Source organism: Octodon degus, unplaced genomic scaffold (genome assembly GCF_000260255.1).
Source record: "Octodon degus isolate 3935 unplaced genomic scaffold, OctDeg1.0 scaffold00114, whole genome shotgun sequence".
NCBI classification, from domain to species: Eukaryota; Metazoa; Chordata; class Mammalia; order Rodentia; family Octodontidae; genus Octodon; species Octodon degus.
This window is the reverse complement of record NW_004524690.1, coordinates 4123514-4146930: the sequence shown is the minus strand read 5'-3', so window position 1 is coordinate 4146930 and position 23417 is coordinate 4123514. Positions and strand designations below refer to the sequence as shown.

At 35.1% G+C, this 23417-nt stretch overlaps 1 protein-coding gene across 2 annotated transcripts in view; it reads right to left on the bottom strand.

The window, feature by feature from the left end:
- Positions 1-23417, bottom strand: part of Wwc2 (WW and C2 domain containing 2) — a 279014-nt gene that overhangs the window by 108301 nt on the left and 147296 nt on the right. For both annotated transcript variants that reach the window (XM_023699612.1, XM_023699613.1), the window contains exons 3-4: positions 6866-7069; positions 6059-6135 (exon numbers count right to left, since the gene is read on the bottom strand). In XM_023699612.1, coding sequence (XP_023555380.1) covers positions 6059-6135; positions 6866-7069 — 281 coding nt within the window. The remainder of the gene's footprint in view (positions 1-6058; positions 6136-6865; positions 7070-23417) is intronic.

Here is a 23417-nt window from a genome sequence, read left to right as displayed (position 1 = left end):
CACTAAGAAGAATATATGCAGTGTGTTATTTGTTGAAACTGTACTTCCGATTTGATTTGAAACTGTCTCATTGCTGTTTATCAATAAAATTTTGAAAAAAAATAAATTGGTTATTCAGGTTACCAAACATTAAGTATGCAAAATTGGTCAAAAATATTAAAAAGGAAAAAAATTTAAGCAATAAAAAATTTTTACTTATTTTGTTTTCATTTTTACCAATTTCTGCTTAATAATTTGTACAGGCTATATAAAATTATTTAAATTGATCACTTACGAATGATTCTTTTCCTGTCAATCTTGTCCACCCAGTTTTGTCCTCTTCTAGAAGTAATTGTATTTGATTTTGGATAATGCTACGAGCATGATGGACATAAGTGTGTTTAAGACTTAAGATGAAAAGACTGATACAATGGCTTACACAGGTGAAGAAAAACTGAGTATCTCTTCAGCAATGCAATGCCAATGGAGGATTTCTTCTTCAGTATATATCAGTTAGTTTGCAGTGCAGTACTCTTCAAAGTTAGAAAAGGCAGCCAACATCATTAGTTAGAAGACAGAAATAAAACATGAGGCCCATAAATGTGCCAACCATGCTTTTGAAAGGGGACAAAAAAATAGCACGATATAAACTTTAACTATTTGAAATTACTAGCATAGTATAATAGTTATTTTTAGTACTTAAATAATACACCTCTCATTTTCTTTTAGGTTACTTTTTTAGTGAGTGTGAATCATCATTTTTAATTTCATTAAAAATTCATCAAGGTTGTTGTACTATTTTCGAACCAATACCACCTTCAATACAAATTCATTGCCAATTATCACAAGAGAAGAATAAACCATCAGTATTGAAAACTCTGGTGCTTCTAATTAGTGCTGCTTTCTCTTTCAACACCCTGAAATAAGGTAAGCCATAGCTGAAAGAACTCATAACGCAAGCCAAAGTTTTTTAAAATGTAAGTGTAAAAATATCATTCATGTGCAGTTAAGAGACAATTCTTATTTATGGTAGGAATGTACTGCATATTCTCAGGAAGAATATTTCTATTCACTTGAAGCACATTGTTATGGTTTTTATTACATTAGTTATATTGGTTAACAAGACATTTTGACACACACATGATTAATTACTTTAACTCTATTTACAGTTATAAACCAATTCTTAAATTTAACTGCCATTCTTTTAAATTTACATAACAGATGAAAATGTGACTTTTCTAAGTTTATCACTTCTACTAAAAATAATTCAAAGTGATGCCATTTTAATGTTATTAAATATTGAGAATAAAAGGTAATCTGTTATTAATAACTGCCTAGTAACTAGCCACATTCAGACTTGAATATACAATGAAAGCACCTTTGTTTTCATCTTCTACAAAATTGAAAGTTGTTATCTGACCATATGCTATGGTGTTCAATAAATTTCTCAAATTCCTTTTTTATTCTAAAGATTCTGTTTTACATTTCCAGCAACCTATTTCAATTTAGTAAAACAATGGTAAAAATTTGATGAGATTCACCAAAAATTTTCTCCACTAAATTTTGACATCTTACCTATTTATAATCTTGAGCCTCAAGTTTTAAAAAAATGTTAGCTGAATCTGACATCTGTCCTTTATCCCAAGAGGGCTATGGTCTAAATATCTATTATAAATAAAGACTAATTTTTGAGTAAAAGTTTTTCATTGTTATTCTTAAAAAATAGATTTTTCGGGGATATAGATGAATGTCCATTTTGTATCTGTGTATTCAAAATGGTTAGGATAGATATATAGTTACATTCTCTTAATGAATGGAGGAATTTGTTCTAATAGTGTTTGTAAATAGGATATCATGTCCACATCTTGTACAGCAATTAACCACTGGGAAGAATATATGCAATGTGTTAATTATTGACACTGTCCTACCAATTTGGTTTGAAACTGTCTCATTGCTATTGGCTTCTCAATAAGATTATGGGAAAAAAAAAGATTTTTCTCAAGCAATTCATATCACAAAGATCCTTATTTACCCTTTTGGTTTTTCACAGCACAGAAATAATGTGGTATTTGAACATGTATGACCATTTATTTATTTAAGAGTATAGTCTAAAATGTATCTGTTCACTTAGAAATATCTCAAATTTATCCCTCTTCATAGTAGAGTTGTAATAAGGATCAAAATGTGAGACAGATATTGGGAAACAGGAAGAAAATGTTCAAGTGGGAAGGGGAACAAGGGAGGAGGGAGGTGGGAAGAGAGGAAGGGAAAAAGGGAAAAGAAAGAATAGAAAAAAAAGTGGAAACAAAGCTTCTGTAAATAAAGAGAAAAAGGGTTGAATGGAAGGGAAGGGATTGAGGGGAAAAAAAGGAACAAAATCTATTACATACAGGTATAAATTCCCTATGATGAATTATATATACTTATGTATATATACATATATATAATATAGTGTACTAATAAAATTGACCTAAAAATAAAATATGACAAAGATAAGCTGTCTCCATAAACAAATGTATTAAAATATATATGCTAGTAAAAAACAAAGTGAAATAAAATGTTACATAATTTTTCAAAAAGAAAAGTATAGTAACTATATCAAAAGTTATGAAAGTATCAACTTACTTTTTAACCATCTCAGTACACTAAAATACGATATCAGGAAATACTGCCATTCCATTTGATTGAGGAGGACACTAAAGTCCAATGATCACTATCTATAATCACTATATAAAATAGTATGAAATATATTTTAGACAGATGTTCCTAAATACTCAGTTCCCAAAGACTTGATTTTGGGAAAAGTCAACATGGCACCTGCTAATACTGTTGCATCAAGACAGTGAAGTATGAAACTAGTATTTGACCTTCCTGAAAAAAAGATGTGACTGTGACCAAAAATTTAGGGTAGTACACAGCAACACTAAAGCAAAGCAGAGTTAGTTCATTCATGAATTATTCCTGCGACATTAATCTGTAAAAGATATTATATGTAGGGATTATAACTGAGTAAGCCAGCCAAAAAGGTCCAGGTTACTAAAATCCATTATTTTCTATGATGTTACCCAACCACTTCTGAAAGTGCTACCTGGCCAAAATGTGTATAGATAGCTGAAGCAGCCTAAGTTTTTAGAATTTAAACCAGCTGGGAACATCACACAGCAATAAAAACCAAAAGGGCCACATTGCTACAAGAGCAAATCTAAGAGGCCTTTTCACTTGCCCGCACCAAACTAATAAAGGAGATGAAGACAGGGTCACTTCTGACCTTATACTATAGTAATGTCTGACATACTACTGAGAAAAGCACTTTCATCAGAAAGGTAGAGCACTCGAGCTCATCTTTTGGTCACAGAGCAATGAAATACATGTAATTTCATAAAATAGAGACTTTTAGTATGAAGAGTAAATTAACTCTCATATAGAATAAGTTTTATCTAAAAGATTCTGCTGTTAGGAGAGTTATGTGGAGAATCCCACTTGGATTCTCCGGTAATTTCTCTCACTGACATGACGTTCTATTTCCTTCTAAAGAGTTATTTACCTGAAATACTTCAATATATTTTTGTTTTAAAAACCCTCTCTCAGTTTGCATATTTTCTACAAGGAAATTAAATAGATGGACTACAATAGGGTACTATAGTTGTTCCATTCACAGTGTGTGTTCCAAGATAAGAACTACGAAAAATGGTTAACATTTCAAACGGCAGTAATAAGTAATAACTTCCTGAGAAGTGTAGTGCTCAAGTAAGTACTTTTGTCGATTCAGGAGGTCTTGAACAAAAATGGCACTGTTTCCCTTTCTAAAGATAAGGTATCTAGTCTAGTATTTCTCAGAAATGTTTAGGTATGGTACAGCAATACAGCACCAAAACATCTGACAAGCCATCAAGTGATAGTCTTAAGAAATCTGCAGAAATAAAAATGGATAAACAGTAAAGGACTCATAATACCCCACAGCATTATTCATTTACAAATGAAATGAAACAGATCATTTCTATAGATGTCTAAGAAGTCCAAGTCGAAGTAAGACTTTATTTCCAGTAAATTTTGTTTTGTTTTATTTTTTTATTTGCTGTAGTGCTGGAGACTGAATGTAGGCCTAGTAGTGCATACTAATCACACACTCTACTACTGTGCTACACCCCACCCAACCTCTACATAAACCTTTTTCATGTTCTTTTTCTAAGAATAAATAATAAGCTGCGACCCAACTTATTGTGGCATCTATTTCAAGATACTGGAGAACTACTGTGAGAACTTATATTAAAGGTCAAAAAGATAAAGAAAGCTCAGAGTCATGATCCAAATGCAGCACTGGATTCCCTTCTGAGGTGTTTACATAGGTAGTAAGCTGAAAAGCAGGACAAGGTGCTAATAAACAACAGCATGAACTGCAAAAACTACCAACAGTCCCACAGAATTATGAGGCAGAAAGAAAGGCACTTGGAACACAGTCTCAATCAAGCATTAGAGGCCCTGATAAAATCTGAAAATTTAACATGGGACTTTAAATCTGGAGATAGACACACTCTAGGAAAAGGATTGAAACGCTTATTTTCGTTAGTCTCAACTCTGATTGTTGGATTAAAGCTCTGTCCCTGGCCCAACTGCCTATGAGAAACAATATTAAATGCTGAAAGATGACAAGATCATCCAGTGACTCAAATTATCTACTCTTCTCTAGATACCATATGACTCTCAAGGCAACTGTATGGGTCAAGAATTGATGAAAAACCAGACCAAAGAATCCAACACAGTAAATGTAGATATTAATGGAATTTAAAAATACTGTGATTATTTTGATCAAAATACTATATATCAATGTACAGATTTTTCTGAGTGACTAGAAATCAAAAATAAGTAAAATTTTTAAACTGAAAAATATACATGGAATAAGCTGAAATCAGTAATAAATGATAAAGTCTCCAGCTGTTTGAAAATTAAACAATATCTTTATATGAGGAACCATAAAGAAAATAAGTATTTGGTGATGGATTATATTAAAAATACCAAAAAAAAAAAAAAAAAAATAGGCAAAAGCTGTGTACATCAAATAATTCAGAGCCAAAATGCAGACATTGAGAAAGATTGATATGGTTTGGTAGTATGCATTAAAATATGTGTATTTCTGATTCAGAAATTCCACTCTGTTATCAACAATGCATATATTATGTACACCAGAAAGACATGTATGACAGATATGTACATTGGGGTATAATTTTTAATGATCAGAAATTGCAATTATCTCCAATGTACAATAATAGTAGAAAAGGTAAAGAATTTATGGTATGTATACCAAAACAGAGTGCTAATAATAATAAAAATGTGTGAATCTTGAAATGTTCTTAAATGAACCAATTAAGTTGGATATGGTGGTACATCCCTACAATCCCAGAATTTGGGAAGAGTAGGACAAGAGGATTACCTTTCAAGGCCAGCCTGGACTACACAGTGAGTTTACAGCCAAATTGAACTACATAGCAAGACCATGCCTAAAAAAACCAAACCAAACCAAACAAACAACCAAAATGAAAATCCCAACTCCCCCCCCAATAAAAGCTATCAAATAATACATTAGTAGCATTACAGATTTACAAAGTTCAAGCCAGGAAAAAATTAAAAAATTAATCTACAATGTTAATGAGGCTAGTACTGCTTTTAGGAAGAGGATAGTAAATAAGTACAATAAAGGGACACATGGAGGCTCATGTTAATTATCTTATGATGTTGGCATTAGTTACATGAGTTAATCTGCATATTGAACAGCCTATAAAACTCTCAAAATGAAAGATAAATAAGCTCTAGCCTTAAAATAGCTGTATTGAAAAGATTTAAGAAAAGATCACAAACCAACTTATATGAGGAATAGACAACCCATAGTTTGACTTAATATACTTTGTCTCAATAACAAAGATAATCCCAAACATAGAACTTGTTCAAACAAAGGGCAAAAAGACCACTTAGAAGGAGTAAGTGGAAACGTTTCCTACATAAAATGGAAATGTGAGATAACCAGTTAAGGTCTTCAGATTCTATGCATATAATCAAAACAGAATCATAATAAAAATAATCTTACCCTTAATCGTGTAGTAGAGATCTCAGCTTTTAAGATATCAGGATCATACTTAGTACTGGATGAAGATCCTGAGAATACTTTTGAAAAATAAAACAACAAAAAAAAATAGTTTAAGTTGTATAAATAGTTTTAAACTTAGACTTTACTGACTCTAAAAGCAAGATTCATATTCTTCTATGGATATTACTTTCTTTTCTAATTCCTTTTTTTTTGTCAGACACCTAGGTATAAAGTAATTTTCAAAATTCTAATTTTTAAAAATATTCAGGAAAAAGAAAAGTCACAATTTTTTTTTTTTTTTTGTACGAATACTATGTCCTTAGAGAACTACAGTACAGATGCACCTTCTCAGGGCTTTCCATTGTCCAAGAACTTATAAGTAGAACTTTCCAGCTCATCATAGCTACTTCTTTAAACAAGGTCAGCTCCAGAATGTCAATGCATGAGATGAGAAAAAGAAAATCAGTGAACTCAAGGTGGCAGGTAACATAAACCTCATTCTAATAATTCTAGTATTTACTTACTAAAAATATTGTACATGAGAAGCAAAAAGACCAAATAACTTGGCTTGCTCTAAAAAGGTAAAAATTAATTCACAAATGAACAAAAGGCAATCAAGCAGTGACAAGTACAAAGACAAGGTATACATCAACCCCAAATGGGGAGACTCTGGACTAGGGATGGGGCGGGGGGAGTTTACTTAGAAATCTGTAGGGCGCCCTTGCCTCTCATACAAAATAGAAGTGGTCTTCTACTACTTGTAATTGCATCATACTTTAAGAATCTGACCAAGCACACTGTACTTACGGCTTGTACGAGAACTTGACTTTTCCTTATAAGCATCATTTAATCGTTCATATTCATCTAGGGCCAAGGCCAGTCTTTGCTCCTTCACATGGTATAGCTCCTTCTGGGTCCTGAGTGCATCCTGAGCCACGGAGAGATAGTCCTTGAGCATTTTCTCCTGTTCCCCTCGCCATTGTTTTCTTGGGTCTTCTATCTGCGTAGTTTCTGAAAACACATTAGGTAGGTTTTGATTTGTTTTAGCTTTTAATTGTGTTTTAGGGATGATTTAAAGTCGTCTGACTAGTCAAACTAACTTAAATTCTTATATTCTCTAAAGAGTTTATCAACATTTCTGGAGTGACTTCTCTACATACTTGATACAGTTATGTTTTACTTTACTTCCCCACTCCAAACCCCCTTGATTTTCAAGCCAATTAGATTATTCCTTTGCAAATTTTCTAGCTCCCCAGTGCTTTCAGGACAAAAGCCAAGCTATTTATCCCAGCATTCAATGCTCATGTGCTCTGAACCCAACATACCTCCTATAGCTCACGCTTCCTTCACTTACAACAGGATTCTTGCTATGCTCCCTTCTCCCTCACTACTATAAGTCTGGCCTACAGACTATGCCAGCACGAACTCTGTTTCATATCTGTGATAACAAACATGGAAACAAGAGCAAACATTTTGACATCTTAATAGTCATTTTATTCAGTTATTGTATGTTGGTTGAATTTAGTGACATTGGGGCTTGCACTTTATTTATATTAATACTAATTCATTTTTCACAGTATCTTACCAAAGTATCAGTCAGTTCATGGTACATTAAATTTCAGGGATGGCCAAGTAGCTCAGCAGATTAATGTGCCTGCTTAGGCAGACACAGAGGCTGGCAGTTTGATCCCCAGGCCTGCTGTGCTGGCCCTGCCCCTGGGGTGCGCTGAGATAGCCACTGAGACGGGGTGTGGTGGCACGTGCCTATAATCTCAGCACTTGGGAGGCTGTAAACAGGAGGATCACTATGAGTCTGATCTACGCAGTAAGACCCTGTACACCCTGTTTTAAATACAAAAAAAGAAAAAAAGAAAAAAGAAATTTCAAACGAAACAACAACAAAAATTTGTTCTGTAAAGGACAACGAGGACAGCTCTCCTTGAAAGAAGAGCACTTGTCTCTATTTTGGCTAAATCTGGCTCTATTTCCATGTATTGATATTTACAGAACTGACTAGGATACTGTTCTATCCCCTCAGTTGGCTTTAAGCAGTGTAGATGGGTCTAGCTGAGGTACTGATGTGCGGCCTTCAAAGCAATGCATGCAATAGGCCAGTGATGCCTACCTATAGCTCCCAAGTAGTATGCATGAGCTATGCTGGGTGAGTCTGCTGTCTGCTAAGACTGAGGCTAGAGAAAGAATTATGACATATCAGAGCCTGAAGAGCAGACATCAAAGCTGGAAGTGCTGACTCCAAAACACAAGATTCTTCCTCCATCCATGATATGTAGATTACTCTTTCTGCATATCTCACTATGCATATTGTAGAGGTGATTTCAGGCATCCTACCTAGCTAAGCTCACAGCACTCATGTAATTCCATACTTCCAGCCATTTTCACAGTCACTATCTCAGGGCTACTCCCTTCATCATGAATTAATAACCCAGTTTTGGCCCCAGGTCAAGGCCTTGTTCAGCTATTATTCTAATTGAATTTCAGATCCCTTGGTTCCCCACATCTACAGATATGTGTTTGTTTCTTTATTCTCACCATGGATTGCACTGGAAGGTTGTGTACTTTTGCACATTTGAATCACTTAAAGATCTTGTACACATTTCCAGAATAAGTTGGAAATGGTGGCAAACTCTCTTATTCCAGCACTGTGGCCAGTTGAGGCAGGAGGATAGGGAGCTTGAGCCTAGCCTAGGCAATTTAGCAAGACCCTGTCTCAAAAAAAAAAAAAAAAAGGTAGCTTTCCTGGTGCCATTTAAGAATTGGCAGACTCTGGGCAGCCTGTGGGACTATGGTAAGCTCTGACCTTCCTTAGCCCCCAGCACGTAGGTGTGGAGCTTCTGCTGGTACAGGTCCAAACTTTAAAGAACTTAGGAGAACTCTGAGTGGCCTGTGGGACTCAGGAGAACTGCGATCTGTGGGCCCAGCTCAAGCAGCTGTGGAACTTTCCTGGAGCCATTTAAGAATGTCTGCAAACTCCGTGCAGCCTGCAAGACTCTTATCTGGGTGATCTATTGGGAGCTTCAGAAATGACAAAATGCAGGACCAAAAGACAATCTTAATCCTCTAGCACACCCAGAAGAAATCCAGGGGACAAAGACATACAAGAACTTGGAAATCACATACCTGAAATCTCAGAAATGATAGCAACCTAAGTAAAGAAACAAGTCCATCAGGCTATAGAAGAATAAGAGCAGAAATTATCTGCCAGGTCCAAAAAGAAAGGACAATTGTGCAAGAACTGCTCAGCACAACTAAACAAGATGTAGACAAAAAAAAAAAAAAAAAAAAAAAAAAAAAAAAAAAAAAAAAAAAACAAATAAAAAAAAAAAAAAAAAAAAAAAAAAAAAAAACCAGAGGAGAATAAAGAAAATGATAGAAACACCGATTGAACAATACAGGAAAGAATTAGAATGCACAAAACAGATTCAAATAGATATCCAGGATATTAATAACTCAACTGAAAGTGGGCAAAACCGCTTGAATGAAACTGAAGATAGACTTCCAGACCTCAAAGAGTGTTGCAGCTAATAAATGTGAAATAAAATATCTCTTAAAACTAACAAGGAACCAGTAAATAACAATTCATCAGCTATAAGACAATGCAAAGAAAAATAATATAGGAATAATGGGTATCAATGAAGCAGCAGGAGACTTTGCAGAAGTACTAGCAGAAAATTTCCCGAACATGAAAAAAGAACCTGACATACAAAAAAGAACTCCACACAGCCATAATCACAATAAATCTACACATAGACACATAATAATCAAGATCTCAGAGAGCTGGGTAGACAGCTCAGTAGAATAAATGCTTGCCTGGCAAGCACAGGGTCCTGAGTTCAATCCCCAGTCCCGGAAAAAAAAATCTCAGAAATTCAGCAAAAGAACAAAATATTAAAAGCTTCTAGAGAGAAAAAACAGATCACATCTAATGGAAAGCCCATCACAACCATGGCAGATATCCCAACACAAACCATCAAGAAGAGCTACAGTGAAGTACTTCAGGTCCTGAAAGAAAATAACTTCCACCATGCCCTGCAAAACTATCAAATTCAATAGCAGAATAAGATCTTTCCACAACAAAGAACAATTGAAGAAATTCATGACCACCACACCAACCCTACAAAGAGTATTGAAAGATATTCTAGAAAAAAACAGAAACAGCCACAGCTTCAAGAACAACATAAAAAAGGGGCTGGGGAGATGGCTCAGTGGAATAAGTGCTTCCTTCTCAAGCGCAAGGGCCTGAGTTCAATCCCTGGTTCTGCCAAAAGGAAAAAAAAAAAAAAAAAAAAAGAACAACATAAAGGAACCACCAAATAGAGCAAATAATGAAAAAGAGGGAAAATTACAGAACCTGTAACAGGAAAATAACATGACAAAGATAAGCCAATATATATCAATTATAACCATCAACGTAAATGGCCTCAATTCACCAATCAAAAGAAATAGACTAGCAGAGTGGATTAAGAAACAAAATCCATAAAGCACCTGCAAGCAGGCGCGGGGGGCAGGGGTTTGATTCCCAGGACTGCCATGCCGGTCCCACCCCCAGGGTGCACTGAGATGGCAATTGAGTCTGGATATGGTGGCACATGCCTGTAATCACAGCTCTTGGGAAGCTGTAAACAGGTGAATCACTACAAGTCGGAACTAGTAGTGAGACTGTGAACACCCTGTAGACCCTATCATAAAAAGAAAAAAAAAGAAAATCCAACATTCTGCATACAAGAAACACTTAACTCCAAAGAAAATTCACAGACTAAAAGTCAAAGGATAGGAAACAATCCTTCTTACCACAGGAAATCAGAAAAAACCAGGGGTCGTTATCCTGGTTGCTGACAACATCAACTTCAAATCAAAAATCATCCAAAGACATAAAGAAGGTCACTACATACCTGTTAATGGAAACTGTTACAATGAACATGTAACAGTAATAAATATATATGCACTCAATGTAGGAGCACCCTCCTACATAAGACAAATTTTAATGGACATGAAAAATCAAATGGGCAATAATACGATAGTAATGGGAGACCTTAATACACCACTGTCACATAGAGATAGGTCAACTAGGCAAAAAATCAGTAAAGAAATAAAAGAACTAAACCAAATTTGTAAAGAAAATGACTTAGTAGATCTTTATAAAGTGTTTATTCAGCAACAACAGAGTACACATTCTTCTCAACTGCACACGGAACATTCTCCAAAATAGACCATATACTAGCACAGAGAGCACTCTTAAGTACATGCAAAGCAACTGAAATTATCCTATGCATTCTGTTTGATCATAGTACAAGAAAACTGCAAATTATTGACAAAAGAAACTACAAAAACACCACAAACACACGAAAAATAAGTAACCTCCTAAACAAACTCCTAAACAACCAGTGGATCACACATGAAATTAAAGAAGAAATTAAAAAATATTTACAATCAAACAAAAACGCAGATATAACTTACTGAAACCTATGGGATGCCTTGAAAGCTGTCTTAAGAGGAAAATTTATAGTGGTAAATTTGCACATTAGGAAAACAGAACAAGCCCAAATAAATGATCTTACGCTGCATCTTAAGCTCCTAGAAAAAGAACATGTCAAGCCCAAAGCCCAAACAATGCAGGAAATTATAAAGATTAGAGCAGAAATTAATGCACTGGAGACAAAGAAAACAATATAAAGAATGAATGAATCAATGAGTTGGTTCTTTGAAAGAATAAATGAAATTAATAAACCCCTAGCCAACCTAATTAAAAAAAGAAAAAACCTTAACTCATGCAATAAAGAATAAAAAAGGAGATATCACTAGAGACTTTAGAGAAATTCAGAGATCATCAATACCTACTTCCAAAATCTTTACTCTCACAGGATGAAAAACAAGAGGAAATGGATAGTTTCTTAAGACACATGAAATGCCAAAGTTGAGTCAAGAAGATATACAAACTCTGAATAACCCAATATCAAGAAATGAAATTGAAAATATAATAAAAAACCTACCAACAAAGAAAAGCCCAGGTCTTAATGGATTCACAGCAAAATTCTACAAGAAATTTAGAGAAGATTTAATGACAACTTTTCTCAAACTCTTCAATGAACTTGAAAGGAAAGAAATTCTCCCAAAATCATTCCTGGAGGCAACTATTACTCTGACTCCAAAACCAGAGAACAATCCAACTAAAAAAGAGAACTACAGGCCAAACTCTAATGAACACAGATGTAAAAATCCTCAATAAAATATTAGCAAACAGAATGGAGCAAATCATTAAGAAGATTACACATCATGATCAAGTGGGATTCATTCCAGGAATGGAGGGATGGTTCAATATATGCAAATCTATAAATGTAATACACCACATCAACAGAACCAAGATGCCAGTTCTGCTGATAACCCACTAATATGGACTATTGGACTATATTGGGTTATTTTGTTGACTTCGAGTACCTACAATATTTGAACTGGCCTCAAATATGAAAAGATCCTTTAAAGACTTCTCCAAATACAGCTTTTCTAACAGCAATGGAACACCCATCTCCGACAAAACAAAGAAAAAGGGGGGGGGATATAAATTACCATTTTATAGTGAAAAAAATATATGTATATGTATATACAAGATAGTTAGGATGGATATATAGCTACTTTATCTTAGTTCAATGAGAAGAAAGGTTTGTACTAATAGTGTTTAGGCAAGACATTCATGTCTGCATCTTGTCCTCTGAATAATCACTATGAAGACAACAATATGCAATGTATTATCATAACTGTCCTACTAACCTGTTTTGAAACTATTTCAGTGCTATTTTATTTTCTCATTAAAATGAATAAAAAATTTTAAAAAATAGAACCAAGAACAAAAACCACATAATCATTTCAATAAATGCAGAAAAAGCTTTTGACAAAGTCCAATACTCCTTCATGATGAAAAACCCTACAAAGAATTGGAATAGATGGTCTATATCTCAACCTGATAAAAGCTGTCTATGAGAAACCAACAGCCAACATCAGACTAAATGGGCAAAAACTTAAAGCCTTCACTTTAAAATCAGGAACAAGACAAGAATGACCACTGTCTCCACTCCTATTCAATATAGTTTTGGAAACCTCAGCCAGAGTAACAAAAGGCATAATGACTGGAAAAGGAGATGTGAAATTATCATTATTTACAGATGACATGATACTGTACATAAAAGGACCCAAATACTCTACCAAGAGTCTTGTAGATTTAATCACCAAATTCAACAATGTAGCAGCATACAAAGTTAACACCCAAAAATCAGGAGCATTTTTGTACACAATGAACACACGGAAAGATAAATTAGGGAAACTATGCCTTTCACAATAACATCCAAAAAGTGAAATACTCAGGAATCAACTCACAAAGGACATAAAAGATTTATACAGCGAAAATTATGGTACTCTAAGAAAAGAGATTGAAGAGGATTAGAGAAAATGGAAACCCATTCCATGTTCCTGGATAGGAAGAACCAACATTGTGAAAATGGTCATAGTCTCAAAATTGCTATACAGATTCAATGCAATCCCAATTAAAATACCATTAGTATACCTCACAGAGCTAGAAAAAACTTTCCTCAAATTCATTTGGAACCAGAAGAGACACAGAATATCAAAAGCAATCCTGGCGGAAGAAAAGGAAAGGCAGGAGGTATCACAATTCCTGACCTGAAATTATACTATAAAGCTACTATGGTAAAATCAGCATGGTACAGGGATAGAAACAGACCTGAGGATCAGTGGAACAGAATAGATGATGCAGACAAAACTGTAAACACATCTACCTACCACATCTTTGATAAAGGGACAAAATAGGCTCACTGGAAGAAAGACAGCCTCTTTAATAAATGGTGCTAGAAAAACTGGCTTTCTACATGCCGAAGACTAAAGCTAGATATCCCTATCACCATGCACAAAGCTACAGTCAAAATGGATCAAAGATGTAAATATTAAAATACAAACACTAAATCTTCTGGAGGAAAATGTAGGTAGAAATCTTAAAGACATAGGGGTAGATACAGAGTTCATGAACAAAAACCAAACTGCACAGGAAATACTTCAAAGAATCAACAACTGGAATCTCATTTTGGAAAGTTTCTGCACTTCAAAGAAAATCTCCAACAGAGTAAAAAGAAAACCAACAAACTGGGAAAAAATTATAGCTGACTGTCCCTCAGACAAAGGCCTTCTATCTAGAACACATATAAGAATTTAAAAAAAATCAGGCCCCCCAAATTCAAAGACCCAATCCAAAAATGGGCATCTGAAATGAATATACACTTCTCAGAGGAAGAAATACAAATGTCAAGTGAGTTTATGAAAAAATGTTCAACACCATTGTTATCGAGAAATGCAAATTAAAACAATACTAAGATTCCATTTCACCCCCAAAAGAATAGTTAACTTCAAGAAGTCAGCTAAAAACAAACGCTGGAGAGGTTGTGGAGAAAAATGAAACCTTCTACACTGTTGTTGGGTGTGCAGACTGGTACGACCACTATGGAAATCAATGTGGAGATACCTTCAAAAGCTAAGTTTGGAGATCCCATTCATGCCAGCTATTACTCTCCTGGGTGTTTTTCCAGAAGAAAAGAAAACCTCGTAACACAGTGACTTATGGGCTCACATGCCTATAGCAGCACAATTTGTTACAGCTAAATCCTGGAAACAACCCAGATGCCCAACAACTGAAGAATGGATAAGGAAGATGTGGTATTTTTATGCAATGGAGTATTATTCAGCTATAAAACAGGGTAAGTTTGAGTCTTATGTCAGTAATGGATGGAACTAGAGAACATATTCTTAAGTGAAATAAATCAGACCCACATGTGCAAACATCATATTGTCTCCTTCGTATATGAACCTGAAAGAGAAAAATGGTATCTGAAGTGTCCAATAGATACTGGGAGTAATTTATTGCAGTCAACTTACTCAAAAGGAAAAAGTTACTAAGCTGAGGAGAAGGACAAGAGAGGGAGTCGGGAAAAGAGATTTTATCTATATATATATGCAAGCAGAATGGTTTGGACAACTGTAGAGTGCATTTCTGCTGGTCTATGAAAAGAAGCAGTTAATGCTTTAATTAGTTTCATCTCCTTTTTCACTTATTTCTCCTTTTTGTTTTCTTAATTTCTTATACATTTATTTTTTCTTCCAATTTTACATGCATATATCTGGTAATATGAATACCTGTTGAAAGACAACACTATGCATCACAACAAATACTATGAAATTCATATTACTTTGTTAAGTGAAAATCTGTAACTTTTTCTGTTTTAATTGTAATTTGTACTCTCTTTTCTGTTTTAATTGCAATTTGTACTCTCTTTAAAAAATAAAAAAAACAAAATAGGACTAGGGATATAATTCAGTGAAAAAGCCCTGGGTTCAATCACCAGTATGGAAAATAACAACAAAATAATTAGAATCTCTGTAGGTGAAACCAGGCTCTGGTAGGTTTAAAAGCTCCTTACATGCCTCCAGTAAACAGCCAAGTCTATGAACCACTTCTCTACACCCAAGCTCTCACACTCCCCCTTCTCTGAAGCATTTCCACTTGCCTCAGCTCTGAGTCCATACCACAGTTCTCCACAGCAGTTTATATGAGTTTTAAAACTCATTTTTCATCGTGTAGTATTGCTATAGTGTGGAAATGGAAGAATACAGATTATGCTAGCTATTTTATAATAAATAGGTCTATTTATGCCATGCTGGGCCAAGGAGCTGGGGTGTATTGATGTCTGGCACTGGGACACAGTGGTGCTCACAAGAGAACAATCCCTGTTAGTGAATACACAAGAAAGATGGTGCGGACCGGTTACCTGACCTCCCCTATGCCCGTGTCCTAGACTCTGCTCTAAGACTGGCTCCTGGTAGTGGGAGCATCTCATAAAGGAGGTTTCTTTGGTGTTGAAGTTTTTGTTTCTTTCATTTGTGTCATGATTATATTGTTATTCACTTTAAAACTGCTTGTTCAATTTATATATCTTAAACAATGTACATTTCTGTATGTTGTATCCATAAATACAAATGTTTTACAAATAAATGTAACTTAAAAGAGTAAATGCTATAGTGTTAATGACTTAAGAATTTCACTCTAGCACAAGACTATGCCTAGTATCCACCCAAAACACCAAATACAAACAGAAGATAATTTGGAACAAAGGAAAGATATCTTTAATACAGAAAATACATAAATCTTGATACATAAAAGGTTACACAGAATAGAAATTTAAGTTTTAAAAAAGCCACCATGCAGGAACAGGATCACTGTTAATAACTAGAAAAACAGAATAAAAATGTATGAAAAGTGATTTTTAGATGCATGACAACAGGCAATGCAGTACTGCAATCTCTGAAAGAAAGAAAAAGAGCTCTCAGATTACCCTCCATTTTGTTAGAAGTAGTTTCTGAGCAGCAGTACAAAAAAGGGAATAATCCAAGCAGAGAAACAAACTCTGGCTAAGCTGGGAGAGGGGAGAAAACAGATTTCAGGAAGGATACAATAGGTGGAATCTGTGAAGCAGATACAGAAGAAGTACCAGAGACTGGAGCAGTTCTACAAGTCTGTAGAGATGTATTAAGCTAGTGGGCAAATACTAAGACAAGAAGCCGGGGATGGGGTTGGGAGAAGTGGAGTAGAGTACACAAGGTCAAACGAAGGACAACTGAAAAGGTCCAAGTAGAAATTCCCCAAGCTCATATAGTGCTGTACCAGGTTCCAGTTGTGGCCAGCTGGGGTGGGGTGGGGGAGCCATAGTATATGTACAGGTGGGGGATTCAGTGGGGCCTCTGTGGTGTTACACTTTATAACGGTGCTAAAGAGGACATGGAATAAAGGCTTTGCTGAACCTACCAAAAGACTACCCTGGGGCTGGTGAGATGGCTCAGTGGTCTAAAGCACCTACTTGGAACAAGCTTGGCAAAGCACAGGGACCATGGTTCAATCCCCCAGCACCACATGCCAGCCAGCCCCGCCCCCTGGTGGGCTGAACTGGCCACACACACACACACACACACACACACACAATAAATAAATAAATAAATAAATTTAAAAAAAAAGAAAAAGACTACCCTGATCTATTAAAACTTTAAAACAGGCTGCTAAAGCACTAATTTAACTGCTTGTCAGAAAAAATTACTAGATGTGACAAAAATGCAAAGATAAGACCCATAGTCAGCAGAGAAAACAATCAATAGAAACAGACACTGAAATATTGAGATGATGGAATAAACATAATCTGGATAAAACAATTATTACAGAACTGAAGAGCAGACATAAACCCACACATACATTGTCAGTTGTACCAAAGGTTCAGTTAGGTAAAAACATCAACATCATTAATTATCAGGAAAATGACAAGTTAAAAACTATGAGATGATACCACTACATATCCCCTACAATGGCTGAAACCCACAAACACTTGAATGTCAAGTGCTAGAAGGGATATGCAGCAACAATAACTCAGATTTATAGCCACAGAAAATGTAAAATAGTATAAACACTGTAGAAAACAACTTAGTCATTACCATACAGCACAGTAAGTCAGAAACCTGTTACCCATAAGAGCATGTCTCAATTTCATATATTCTCAATGCTACATATTCATTAGAACATGGGTCTTTAGTTATCCTGATATTTAGTAATTATATCACTTTCCAATATTTATATACAGAAATGCAATGATTCAAGTTACAGCCTACTGCTTTCTCCATCCCTTCCTCCTGTCTCCCTCCCTCCCTTCCTTCTCATCTGTTTATGGCCAATGAAGCCAGCTACCAAGTTGTATGCTGCTGTCCGTGCTCAGAAGCTCACATGGCCAAGAGTTTGGGAGGCCTCTGGCAAGCAGCCAGTGGGAAATGAATTATGCCAACAATCACATGAATGAGCTTGGAAAATCTTTCTCCAATCAAGCCCAGAAATGATTGCAGCCAGCTGACTTTTGATGACAGATCTGAGAGAGCCTCAGCCATAGAACTCAGCTAAGCTTTGCCTGGGTTAGTGGACAAAAGAAATCGTAAGATAGTAAGTATTATTTTAAGCTACTGAGTTTTGAGTTACTTTGCTGTGATGAGCTATATAATTGATAACTTAACCAAAGAAACAGATAATACAAATTGAAATGTATATCAAAACTTAAAATGTCTTTAAATTATATAGCTACAGTAAGTACGTACTGGGTTCTCTCAGTTTCTTTAGAGGTTTTGGCTAATCGTATTTTCTCCACATGTTGAGGAATTAGTGTACAGTCAACAATATATTTATCAATAGCTAAAAGGTTACAAAACACTAACACTTGAATGAATAAAACACAATGATAACAACAACAACAATAAGCCATCAGCATTTTGTGTAATATCAACACTTTTTTTGGATAGGTCAACACAAATAACTCTAGTAGACTGCTTTAAATATTGTATGTTACAACAACTCAGCAGGAAACATCTATATTTCTGAAATACTGCACAATTCAAATATAAACTACAAAAGAGGGTTCCAAAAGGTACCTTTGAAGAAGGTTTTATGAAGCAGGATTGTGCTTCATCTCCATCCTTTATACTCACTGAATAGATTTTAAAGAAATATTTATTAAATGTAAATACTCAAAGTATATTATACAAATGTGGTATTTTTTTAGTAAGACCTATTGGCCTTGGGAGATCACTATATTATAATGAAATGTAATTTGCATGTTTATACTGTATTAAAGAATATATTACATGCTGTTGAAACATGTATCTCAAGGGAATCTACGTTCCATCAGTTTTACAGATGTGGAACTTTATAGATAGAGAACACAAGAGTTCATATGAAGATAGTATTAGACTTTGCATAGGAATATTATTTCTCTCCATAATGCATATTTCTCCTTCCTGCTATGCTAAGGAAGAATGAATCTGAGTAACTTCCTTTATCTTCCTTTCTACTATAAGAAATAAGGAGAAAATGATGTTCAGGCATAATCTTTCCTCTGTATTTAGAAAATATAGGAAAAATAGTAAGATTTTTTAAAAAAGAAACAGTGATGTTCTACTTAAGATGAGATCAGTACGTTGAGAATGAAACGGTTAAATGCCTCGACAACTTGGACACCAAGGGGCTTCTTCTGGCTGAAAAGTATGGTCTCATGGAACAAACAGTAACTAAATAAGGCTTTAAGAGGTTTCAGAGAAAATGACCTGGCTACTGTTTATTTCTTCAGTAATCACCTATCATGTCCTCAGTCACTGAATTTTTTTTATTTTAATTTTAATTTTTATTCCTCTGTCATGTACTACTTGCTCTAGATCCTGGAGTCTTTAGGTAGAGGACTTTCTTCCAGGAAAATTTTCCTTCTTCCAACATACAAACTCTACCTCATCCTGTCTTTCGTTAGGCCCGGTTACTCAGGTATCCTCTGAGTATAAGCCAAAATCCCTTTGTCATGAATAGTCATAGCCACATGTTTTAAAATTAGAAGCTTGGTGCTTCTACTTGCTCTGCAGTGCTCTGAAAGTTCAGTGCTGAGCCTTTCCATATTATACTATGTATTTTAATTTTTTCCAACATTAATAATATGAAACTCATTTTAAGTAACTACGTACCATAAGGGTTCTAAGGAGGACCCTTAAAATGAAATGATCTTAACTATGAGGTGACTGAAAAATGAGATGAATATATAATTTGCTACAGTAAAAAATACATTTTCATTAATCTGCCTGAAAATACTCGCCTTGGCTTTGAACACAATTATCTCATCATTCTTGAATGATGAGATTTCTGAAGCAGTTCTGAAAGTCCTCTTTCATGAGTGTCTTTATGAGGTGTGATCAAAGACAAAATGAATACTGCTGACACGCACTATCCAACAGAAAAGCAGGCTCATAAATTCATCATGGTGTGTCCTCTTCTATCTTATTCACCAAATCTGGTACCATGTGACTTCTGGTACTTCCCTAAAGTAAGGAATACCATGAAAGACAAATGTTTTGAAGCAATTAAGACATCAAGGCAGCCAAGAGAGCATGACCTGACACAAAAGGGGCAAGCACTACGTCAGAAAGTGTCAAGAATAATGGGATGAATGTGTTGCAAGTGGGGGGAGTATTTTAAGGGAGAGGAATGGTAATATGTTTTATTGTAATAACTTGAAAAATTAAATATACCATATTTTTATCACCCCTTATATAGCTCAGGAAGATGATTAAACAGAAATGTGAGGTTCTATCAAGAGTGTGTATGATGGTGAAGAAATCTTTTGTAATGAAAGTCACATTACATGGAAAAAGCAATTTAAAAAACACTGTATAATATCTTGAGGTGTAAAATATTTAGAATTCTCATATATATATATGTATATATGAAAAAGATTAGAAAGACACTTCAAAAGATTCAGACTATTTACTTGGAGTTATAGAAAGAAAAGCACACTAAAGAACAAGGTGAGGTCAGTGTCTTTGGGGAACGACAAGATATGAGTCAAAAGTGAAGAGAAAGAAGGAATAGTCTAAAGAGGAAAAAATGAGTTTAAGAAGACAGGCATAATTTATCTTTTTGAGATCTACATCCAGGTAGAAGAAAAGGATGATAAGTCCCTAAATTTAACAAATAAATGAAACATATGTTACCTCATTTTCAGAAGTCACTATTACTATTACCACATTAGGCTTTAAAACATTTTTTGTTAAAAAAGGTATTTTAATTGCTTATCTGGCCTTAAAAATTTAAAGGATGAAATAAGACATGCAATAAAAGGGCCTAAAATATTTCTTTCCATCTAAAGGAAACATATCCATATAAAATATTATATACATTTGAGAAATTTAATCAAATCTCAACATGGCATATGTGGCACCTAAGCTAATACAGAGGTGTTTGGGTCAGCCCATGTCTCTCCATGGTTGTAACTAGAAAACAACGATAGAATACAGAAAACAGACAAAGGAGGACTCTTAAGAGTCAGTAATGGCAAGAGTGATTAAGGAAGAAGTCTAAACAACTGGTGACAGTGAGTTCTCTGTTTTTGTTGTTATCATATAGCTACAAGCTTTCTTGATTCTCCCCTATATCCTGGAACAGCAAAAGGGCTCAGACAGAAAAAACTCCAAGACAAAATCCATTCTTTATTGTCTGAAGGCAAGGCAAAAGGGTGGGGAGTGATGTTTCAAGATAATTTGCTTTTGATCTGCTCAGGTCCATCCAGATAAGCTCCAGAAAGAAACCTGTAAGCCCACAACAGACCTTGGTGGTTGCTGCAATCAACCTCAGACTCATTTTCTCCTGGCTTTCCTCTGAAGCAAACCCACTCATGCAAAGTATTAAATATTACAACAAGGCTAATACCTCCATTTACTAGGCAGAAAGATGACAGAGAGGAAAAAAGTGAGCAAGGGATCATTTAAGTCTGTGTGTGGGTTCATACCTGAACTTACAATATCATAACAACTTTTGAGAACTAAACAGAACAGTACAGACACCCACACAGATCCTAGTCACTTCTGGGAGATACAAGTGTAAGGCAGAACAAAATATTCTGGCAAGGCTTTGCAAATTAAGCTGACCTCAGAATGAGAGTACACAGAAGACTGAAGAAAACTTGCCATCTCAACCTACTCAGGTCAACTGTTAACAAAAACATAAATGTTCCCCAAAAGTTTTAAGTGTATGCTAAAGTCCTATAATATTCTTAAAATATCCTTGATACTATCCAAAATTATTTCACACACTCAAAAATCAGGAAAACTTTTATGATGATGATGATGTATATATATGTAGTACAAGGTCTACAGGGTCTCACTACACAAATTGGACTCATAGTGATCCTCCTGTTTTCAGCCTCCCAAGTGCTGGGATTATACGTGTACCACCATTTCCAGTCTCAGTGGCCATCTCAGGGTGCCCTAGGGGTGGGGCCAGAACAGCATGCCAGGGATCTAACCCCAACCACTGCGCTCTGCCTAAGCAGTAGTCCACTGAACTATCTGGCCGGGCCCACAATGTTTTTTAAATGACAATTATTGAAACTGTCTTATTAGTTTTGAAACTGTCTTATTGCTACTTGTTTCTCAATAAAATAAAATAATGTAGAGTAGCATTTGCATATAATCTACAGAAATAGACAGCATCATTAGAAAAGAAAATAACAGATCAAAATTCCTCATATACATCTTAGACACAAAAATTTCAACTAAATATTAGCGAGCTGAGTTCATAGCTACACCAAAAAGATAAAGTCAGTCTTCTCTATACATGTATTTTCCATTCATGAAGCAAACTGATGGCACAAATTGTAGTCAGGACTATAACTGTTAAGTCTGTACTGAACATATGTTGACTTTTTTTCTTGTTATTACTGCCTAAACTACATGGTACAATAATCATTTTATACTACATTTACCTGTATTTCATACTATAACTAATCTAGTGATTACTTAAAGTTTATAAAAGAAGGATTTGTGTAGATTTAATGCAAATACTACTCTACATTATTATTTTATTTTATTGAGAAACAAGTAGCAATAAGACAGTTTCAAAACTAATTAATAAGACAGTTTCAATAACTGTTATCTTCTTAGTGGTTCTCTATAGCACAAGATGCAGACAGGATATCCTGTCCAAACACTATTAGTACAAATCTTTCTTCTCATTGAATTAAGTGAAAGTAGCTGTATATCTACCCTAACTATTCTGCATATAAAGATATGGTCCTTCCATTGTATCCCCTTTTATTGTTTAGTCCTGTCAGAGATGGGTATTCCATTGGCATCTAAATACTATAGGTATGTAGATTCAGTAAAACAATGCAACACAGTCCAGCAGTCCACAATAGTAGTGGGTTATCCACAAAAGTCATTGACTTCAGCCTTTTACAGCTTAGCATATTAATAAGGCTTTACTTTATATACCTCATTTTTATACTTTTCTGCTGGATGGTTAAGACCAAGATAAAGACCTATATAATAAGAAATGTAACTTTTGTATCTGATAAGATCAGTCAAATACCCTCAGAATTTATCCTATAACCCTGTACTGCAGTTTGCAGATCCTTTGTCAGGGTCAGCTATGTGGATGAGTCACGGCCATTGCTTGACCGATTTGCTCTCTGTGAAAGCCTGAGAGAATGCTTTCTCCCCAGGTGACTCTCTTTAGGCACGTTCTACATCATTGATCACATTGCTCTGTGGCTCCATAATGAACTTGATCAGAAAATTTGGGACACGATTGAGTTTCATGATGTTACAATATAGTTTTCCTATGTCCTGAGTCTTTACTAACCTAGAAAGGCTATGGTCAAAATGTTGGCTGTCCTTGCAGCCCTTCTATTTCTCTAATTTTTGGTCTGCAAACTTAGGTTGTTAA